The 8,880-nt window shown below is 47.0% G+C and overlaps 1 protein-coding gene across 4 annotated transcripts; it reads left to right on the top strand.

Annotated features, from left to right (window-relative positions):
- The first annotated feature begins 4,177 nt into the window (after positions 1–4,177).
- On the top strand, positions 4,178–8,880 carry PDP2 (pyruvate dehydrogenase phosphatase catalytic subunit 2). 4 transcript variants are annotated; one of them, XM_037041575.1, is made up of 2 exons: positions 4,178–4,205; positions 6,208–8,880. In XM_037041575.1, exon 2 carries the CDS (start codon positions 6,264–6,266, stop codon positions 7,854–7,856), a length of 1,593 nt encoding a protein of 530 aa, XP_036897470.1. In that variant the 5' UTR covers positions 4,178–4,205; positions 6,208–6,263; the 3' UTR covers positions 7,857–8,880. The 4 variants fall into 4 exon arrangements, with proteins under 4 accessions (XP_036897470.1, XP_036897468.1, XP_036897471.1 ...); XM_037041573.1 differs by having other exon boundaries at positions 4,200–4,286; XM_037041576.1 differs by lacking the exon at positions 4,178–4,205 and adding an exon at positions 4,312–4,429.

Raw genomic sequence — 8,880 nt, 5'->3', positions numbered from 1 at the left:
ATAGATATATAGGCATCTCACAAAGTCATGGGCTCTGCTAGATGCAACCGGATCTTATAGCAAAAAATAAGTTTATGGTGAAGTGGTTGGCACTGCTGCAATACATTTGGGCGAATTCCTTTCACTGCGTGATTTGTCAGTGCCTTGGTTAAACCCGTGCTCGTTGTGAACCTCTTCCAGTGCTGGGTGGTGGGGATGTGCCCTTTTCCCTCAGAACATTTTTTGGAGTCATAGTCCAGGGAACACACTTTAGGATAGGTGGGGTGAGATGCTCTCTTCTGTCCTTTCCTGTTCTGATCCAAAGGTTGGAGATGAGACAGGCAGCCTGGGCCATAGAATCTAAGCCCTCCCTTGGCCCACAAGGTCAGAACTTTTGTCCCTGCTGTTCTCCCTTGCGACAGGCTCCATCCCAGATATCACCAGGGTCACACCCTAACTATCTTCTGATCTCTCTCCAAAGCCTCTTATCACAGGAGCCTTCCCTGATTTCTCTGATAAAATGGTACCCTGGAGCTATCTGTCCTCTTCCCAGCTTCCTCCTTTGCCCCAGAACAGTCCACAGCTCACTGTACTGTGCCTTCTTCCTTGTCACGTGGACATGAAGTTGTGTAGCACAGACACTGTTGGAGTTTTCCTGATTATTAAGTTCATGCTGGGTGTTGACAAATTTTTTTTAAAGAAAATGGAAAGGGGCAGAATGACCATTACTACAGAGTACCATGACCCGGAGAGAAGCATTGTCAACTGCTGTCACGTGTCCTAAACTTTGTTTGCAAAGAGGCATGCACAAAGGGCAGGGAGGAGGAGAAGAAATGCACAAATAAATAATTGTCATTAGTATCAAAAGTCTCTTCTCTTCTTTGTTCAGTCTGTTCTTTCCATCTGATGTTCTATCCTGGCCAGTAGCTCCTTCTGGGCCTTTTCATCCCCACACTAGGCAGTCTGTTAGGTGCTGGGAGCCACTGCTCAGGCCAAGGTGCTAGCACTTCACTGCCCCTGCCCCCAACCCCTGCATCCAGCCCAGGGTGTCCACAGGTACCCTCTTGGAGTTTCAGGCCCAGGAGTTTCAGGCACAGGTACCCTCCTGTTTCAGGCCCAGGAGCCCCAAGCACTTGGAGTGGGGCCTCCCCAGAAGGGACTCAGAAAGGTCACTGGGCACTCAAAATGTCCTGGAGAACTACATTCACAGGAAACACAGCCTGTGCCATGATAGCCATTGGTTGTTGCTCAAGCCTATGATGTGCCCACACTTCTGGGAGCTCCCTCCCAACTTCTTGCCTCCTTTTCCCCACACCAGACCCCTAGAGCTGTTCTAGTCCTCCCAAAATTTACTTTCAGTAAAGAATATGAGTCATTGGCAACTTGGAGTGTGAATGGCAGCTACAAGGCCCACACAGATGCCCTTCTCAAGTGGGTCTAATTATACAAGATATACCAGATGGAGCAATGTATATGCATGTTTAATGTAGAAAATTTATAATGCTTACCTTTGACTCTCTCTTTAAGATAAGTTAAAAGAAGTAGGATTAGTGAATCAAAGATCTGTCCAGCCCTGGCAGGTGGCTCAGTTGATTGGAGCATCATCCCATACACCAAAAAGGTCATGGGTTCAATTCCCAGTCAGGTCACATACCTAGGCTGCATGTTCAATCCCCAGTTGGGTTGCACATGGGAGGCAACCGATGGATGTTCCTTTCATAATGTCACTCTAAGATCAATAAATATACCCTCAAGTGAGGATTAAAAAAAAAGATCTGTCCATTGGGTAGCTTCAGTTCATTCTCCTACTAACCAGGATGACAATGCTCACTCACCAACATTGGATATTAAGCATGTCTCAATATTTGTCAGGTTAATTGACAAAAATCAGCATCTCGTTTTAATTCACATTTGTTTGGTTTTGAGTGAGGCTGACCACTTTAAAATATTTTCTCAGAAAAATGGCAGCTTGATCTGCAGCTTTCCCTTTCCCTTTCTCAAGAAGAAATAAGTTCCTTCCCTTCTTTTTTTTTTCCCTTTCTTTTCTTTTCTTACAAGAGCTTGATTCAAAGAAGGCTTCGGAGACCAAATGGGGCTCTTGAGTTGAACATCATGTTTCAGGTGACTGAGCTGGTTATAGTCTTTAATCGAAAGTTCCAGTCCACACAAAATCCCCAAGGGTGAATTTTTATTTTGGAAGTGGTGCGGATGTGGTTACTTAGGAAAACTCTGTGGTTTCAGATTTAGTGGAGTGATGCAATTTTTCTCAGCAACGTGCAATAGGGTCAGCCATCTGTGTGTCTCTAGTAGTTGGCTCAGAGCCTGGCGCATTGTAATTATTCATAAATGCCCACAGATTGAGTAATTAAACTGTGCTGCCTCTTCCTTAAGGATGACCCTCTGTAACCCCCAATGAACTGTCTGTATAAAAAACATTTTGCATCTGTGGATGAAAAAGAGGTGATATAATAAATCATAAACTGCTAATCGGCCCAGTCACTCGAGGCACATAATCATCTAATCCTTGCTTTCTCCCATCCTCCTGGATTCTCCCTTACATTCCCTCATTAATTTTAAATGCATAAAAGAAACTGTGAAATTGTTATTCTCAGGAACATTTGAGGTCTTGTTCCCCGACACACATCATTAGTATTAGCTCAAATAAACTTATTAATATTCTCTATGGGTTTGTATATTCTCACATTGACATTCCCACTTATTTAGAATCCCTTAGAGTTATTTTTAGTTTTGGTCTGAAACAGCCCTCTCCAGATCCAGAAAGAGAAATCTTGTAAATTCTGACTTAATGGTAGTACTTCTGGTAAGGGCCAAGGGTGAGTGGCACTATAAATATCATACCAGGGGCAAGTCTGACAAGAGCAGTTTTATGGCTGGTATGCCCTTGGGTTCAGGTGGGCTGGCCGGGCTCCCCAAGTAAGCCAGCGTGTCTTCCTTCTGGAAGATACATTTTCAAGGTTCTAAGTGGCCTTTTCTGGTTATCTCCTATTTTCCTTTGCTTCCAGAGGAGGGTTACACTTGACTCAACCACAGTTAGTAGAAGAGTTCTATTAAAGTAGTTTATAAGGAAGAAGGTGAAAACTGGAATCCCACAACGGAAAGAACTGAAGGAGTAAGTATTTGGAGTCATGGTTCTCAGCCTTTCTCAAACTAACAACGACTTACCAATTGTGGGAACTGTCAGTGCTCCTGTAATTGTCAGTTCAAGGCCCCATGGTCAGTGGAGAGCCAATGAAAGCTTTAGAAGAGGAATCTGAGTTCTAGAAGGGTCACTGCCTGCTCTGTAGAGGAAGGGTGACTGAAGCCAAATCGAAATTGGCGGTGTAGAGACCAGATGAGAGGCTTGGAATAGAGTGGTAGAGTAGATGGAGGCAAACGTTTGGATTGGAGAAATATGTAGGAAATAAAATTTACAGTTATTAGATCACTGACAGCGGAATGGGATGGGGGTGAGGAAGAGGGAGGAGAGGAGGTGCCTCCCAAGCTTCTGGCTTGGCTCTTTAGGCAGATAATGGGACCATTACTGGGTGAGAGGAGGGGAAAGTTGATTTGGCAGGAAGGTGAGTTTGGGGCAAGTTGTATTTGTGACACAAAGGCGCCTCCAGCGAGAGGCTTCCAGGTGGTTGGGAGGAGTCTGGACCAGTTGGCTCAGAAATGGAGAAGCGGTAGCGGCGGTGTCCAACCTTTTGACGTGTCTGGGACACATTGGTAGAAGAGATGTCTTGAGCCACACATTAAATACACAAACACTAACAAAACTGATGAGCAAAAAAAAAAAAAAAGGTTTTAAGTAAATTTGCGATTTGGGGTTGGGCCACATTCATAGGCATCCTGGACCTCAGGCGGCACACGGGTTGGACACCCCTGCTAGGGTATCACAAACAACAGTATGCAATTGGAAAGGTTCCCGGTTTCGCGTATGCAGAGTCGGGGCGGTCAGCAGTGGGGTGCTCAGCCATATCAAATATATGATTGCCTGGACCCATAGCCCTACTCTCAACTTACTCCGGATCAGAGCAGGGGGAGTAGCGGGTAAGTAGGGAGGAACCGGATTTGGCCCCTCTAGGTCCGCCCCTCCTGCCCGCCCTCTCTCTCTCCACAGCCATTGGGCAATTTCCCTGTCCGTCAAGGACCCGCCTCCGTAGACGAACCAATAAAGCCTGGCGGGAGGGCACTTCCTTCTCTAGTTTCAGAGAGAGCTTACTGAGGTGAGGTCTGGTGTCGGCGTGCGGCACTCTACGCAGGCGTGGCGCGGCGGGGAAGGAACCTGGTGGCGGAGGCGCAGGCGGGTGAGAGTAGCGGGAAGGTCGGTGGTTGGGAAGGGGACCTGCCCGGGTTAAGGACGCTTCTCACCCCACCTGGCCGGGCCAGCGTCTGGGCCTCCCACGCTCACGGCATCGGCTCAGGTGATGGGGTGGAGAGCGGAGTGCAGGTGAGGTGAGGTCAGACGAGGCGGGGTGAGGTCAGGCGAGGTGAGGTGAAGGTGAGGTGAGGGGGCGGGCCCGCAGCCCGCTGGGGAGAGCTGGGCTCAGAGCCAAGGTCGTCCCACTCGCGCCACCGCCACGTGGGCTCGCGACTAGCCAAGGACCCTTGCTGCGTAGCGAGGCACTGGTTAGGTACTTTGGTCCCGGTAGCTCTGAGAGCTTAGTGTCCCGACTGAATCCCCCTGTTTTACAAGCTGAGAAGCTGGGGCTTAGGGATGTGGCGGCGCTCGGTTTGGTGGTGATCTGGCCGGGCTGAACTCAGGAGACCGCCCTCTTATCTACGAGGACGTGGGTCAGCGACTTGAACTTGGGACCCGCTTATTTCCTTTGGGTACGCGAAATTGGGTCGGGGTTGCGACAGACAGACAGCCTTCCGTGGAGCCCGGATGTCTGGCTTTTCTGCAGGGTCCGGGGCGGTGGGGGGAGGGGTAGGCGCCCTCTGCTCTCCCGGACCCGTTTCTCCTGCCCCAAGTTCAGCGAGGTGGACTAGAGGGGAAGGATAATGATCCTGTCAGTTCTGGGGGCTCTCGGGTTCCGCAACGGGCAACTTGGGGAGGCCAGGAATCTTAAACAAAATCCGAAAACACGTGGGAAACGCTCTTTCTCCCAGGTCACTCTAGAAAATAGGAAGTAGGAAATACAGCAGGGTTTTTTGTTGTTGTTTGTTTTTGTCTAAGGCAAAATACCACCAAAGGCTGTTGAAGGTGCTAGGAAACTGTTTGCTTCATGCTTTTGCTGAGGCAGATGTGAACTTTTTGGAAATTAGTTTGGCAATACATCTACACCCTTTGACCTAGTAATTTCTCCTTTGGGAAGTAAAGAGGATAAAATCTAAGTAGGGAAAAGGTTGATGGACAAAGCGGTGCAATTTGTTGTTTTATCAATGGCTGTGGAAATGACCTTCATATCCCCAACAATAGAGAACAGTTAAATAAATTGTGATTGTTTATACCAAAATGGGATATTACACATTCATGAAATGTAATATCATGAATAAAATGCTCTTACCAGGAAAACTATTCAAAGTTGTGGTTACGACTATATAAAAATGTGTACAAAATGACTGGAGGATAATACACCTAGTGATAAAAGTAATAACTAATGTCTTATTTGGAGCAGAAGGGTCATGTTTAAATCCTCACAAAACCTTAGGAAACTAGTATTTCCATCCCACCAATGGACAACTGGAGCTCCAGCACTGTGTCTGATGCCAAACAGCTAGTGTTAGACCTAGTATGCGATGGGGCCTTTAAAAATCCACATTTGGTCAATATTTAAGGACTTGTGTGCCAGGTTCATGGCTGGGCCCTGGAGAGCCACTGGTAAGGCAGTCATGGTTCCTGAATTCATGGAGCTTGGTGGGAAAGCAGAACGCTTAGAGTCTGCTGTGGAGAGTGAGCCTGGGAGCTAGGTGCTGGGCTCTAGCGAGGGAAAGGATGTGAGAAAGAGAGGGAAAGGGGCCCTGGGCCAGATGTGAGGAATGAGTGAGCTCCCTGGGGAAACCCATGGTGGCTCTTTAAGAGTGGGGAGTGTATACAGATACTGTTTTTCACATTTTCTGGGATGTGTTTATGTGTCATAATGAGAGGTAGAGAGATATGCTTAGGTATTTTTAAACAGTTCACCTTAAATGATTTTTGTTCAGGGTAATAGCAAATTAAATGTTTTCAGAAGTCAGTATTATTGAGAAATTAAATGTGAAACTTTAAAACTCTTTCATTTTCAGGTTGAAAATAAAAAACCCTTTTGCTGAAGGAACACGTTTGCTGGTATAGGTTCAGAATGTCAAGTACTGTGTCCTACTGGATCTTAAATTCTGCAAGGAACAGCATTGCCACATTACAAGGGGGCAGGCATTTATATTCAAGGTATTCCTCAAGTAGGAATAAATCAAGATGGACGCTCTTTTCCTGGGCACCAACCACCCTAAAAAACAATGCCCGATGTGGTAGCTTTGCTCTGCCGAAAGCCTATAGACACACATCGACAGAGGAGGATGATTTCCACCTGCAACTCAGCCCTGAGCAAGTAAATGAAGTGCTACGAGCTGGTGAGTCTGCCCACAAAATTCTTAACCTCGTCAGTGGAGTCCCAAATTCAGTGCTGAGGTTTGAGAGCAACCAGCTGGCTGCCAACTCCCCAGTAGAGGACCGGCGAGGTGTTGCATCCTGCCTGCAGACCAATGGGCTGATGTTTGGTGTCTTTGATGGGCATGGTGGCCATGCATGCGCTCAAGCAGTAAGTGAGAGGCTCTTCTACTACGTGGCAGTGTCACTGATGTCTCAGCAGACCTTGGAGCAGATGGAGGAAGCAATGGAAAGCATGAAGCCCATGCTGCCCATCCTACAGTGGCTCAAGCACCCCGGGGACAGTATCTATAAGGATGTCACATCAGTGCACCTTGATCACCTCCGGGTCTACTGGCAGGAGTTGCTTGACCTGCACATGGAAATGGGATTGAACATTAAGGAAGCATTAATGTACTCCTTCCAGAGATTGGATTCTGACATCTCCTTGGAAATCCAGGCCCCTCTGGAAGATGAGATGACAAGGAACCTTTCTCTCCAGGTTGCTTTCTCTGGGGCAACAGCTTGCATGGCCCATGTTGATGGGATTCATTTGCATGTGGCAAATGCTGGTGACTGCCGGGCCATTCTTGGAGTCCAGGACAATAATGGCATGTGGTCTTGTCTGCCCCTTACCCGTGACCACAATGCCTGGAACCAGGCTGAGCTATCAAGGCTAAAGAGAGAGCATCCTGAGTCAGAAGGCAGGACAATCATTGTGGATGATAGGCTGCTGGGTGTCCTCATGCCCTGCAGGGCATTTGGGGATGTGCAGCTGAAGTGGAGTAAAGAGCTGCAGCGCAATGTCCTGGAGAGGGGCTTTGACACTGAGGCCCTCAACATTTACCAGTTCACACCCCCACACTATTACACTCCACCCTACCTGACTGCTGAGCCTGAGGTCACATACCACAGGCTGAGGCCCCAGGATAAGTTCCTTGTGCTGGCCTCCGATGGCCTATGGGACCTACTAAACAATGAGGATGTGGTGAGGCTGGTGGTAGAGCACCTACATGATGCAGGTCAACACAAGCCAGACCTGGCCCAGAGACCCGCCAACCTGGGACTCATGCAACGCCTGCTACTGCAGAGGAAAGCCCAGGGGCTTCACTCTGCTGACCAAAATGCAGCCACACGTCTGATCAGGCATGCCATTGGGAGCAATGAGTATGGAGAACTGGAGCTGGAGCGGCTGACTGCGATGCTGACATTGCCAGAGGACTTGGCGAGGATGTACAGGGATGATATCACTGTCACTGTGGTGTATTTCAACTCAGACTCAATTGATGCATATTACAAGGGAGGTTAAGAATTTCCCATCCTATTGCCAAGGTTAACTTAAATGTTCTAAGATATTTTCACATACTCTTAAATTGGCTATTCAAACCTTGCTGTTAAACGGGCAGTCAGGTATTGCTTACTTAATAATAAACTAATGTGGAGGGGTGGGGAACTGCCTAAGTTTAAAAACAATAACAGTAATTTCATATCCCTGTGTGTTTTGGTCACCTCTTCTATGCAGAGAGGACAGAACACAGAGACACAGTTGGCTTGGGCTCATGTAGCCCAAATTCTTTTATAAAGACACATGAAACTGTCAGCCTGAGCCCCCAAAGGGTAAATTTAATGATGATTCTAATCATATGAAGAACTTCAGGATCCTCTGAGGTTTTGCCGGACTTCGAGACTATGAAAGGGGGTTTGGTTTGTTTGTTTTTTAAATTGCTAAGACCTAGATTAACGAAAGATACAGAACACTTGTCTATGCAATATTCTAACTGTTTTTGTGATTATACTTGTGAAGACCTTTTATAATGCTGCATTCTAGTTCTATTTTAGTTTATTTTAAAACTAAATCTTCAAACTTTCAAACAGGCCTGCTGTCAGCATTTGTGGAATGACCTGTCTTGATTTTCAGCTGAGGGTGAGAGGGCCTAGGCCTCTGGGCCAGCGGAATTTACTGGTGCAACTTTTGTCCCTTCCACTGGGTCCTACCTCCTAAACCTTGGAACCACAGTAGGAGGTAACTTCTGTCTAAGCCTGAACCCCTGGCTTTTCCTGCATTAATATTTTCTCCAGGGTTTAATCCTCTGGAAATTTAGTCATAGCACTCAACCTTTCTGATTATACTTCTTAAACATTCTTCTGTTAATTCCTACCTTTTCTATGTGAACTCCCTTATGCTACTGCTTCTAACCATAAAGAATGCTTCCATTTCAGATGGTTGCAGGGAAGGAGAAAACATGATCTCCTGTGTCAGACACTTAGGCAGCTCTGGCTTTTGCAGTGGATTATAGACTAAAGACTTAGCCTGAATTTGGAGAAGTGAAACA

This window comes from Sturnira hondurensis, unplaced genomic scaffold (assembly GCF_014824575.4).
Source record: "Sturnira hondurensis isolate 20B ecotype Veracruz unplaced genomic scaffold, ASM1482457v3 Scaffold0003090, whole genome shotgun sequence".
NCBI classification, from domain to species: Eukaryota; Metazoa; Chordata; class Mammalia; order Chiroptera; family Phyllostomidae; genus Sturnira; species Sturnira hondurensis.
This window is presented reverse-complemented; position numbering and strand designations above follow the sequence as displayed.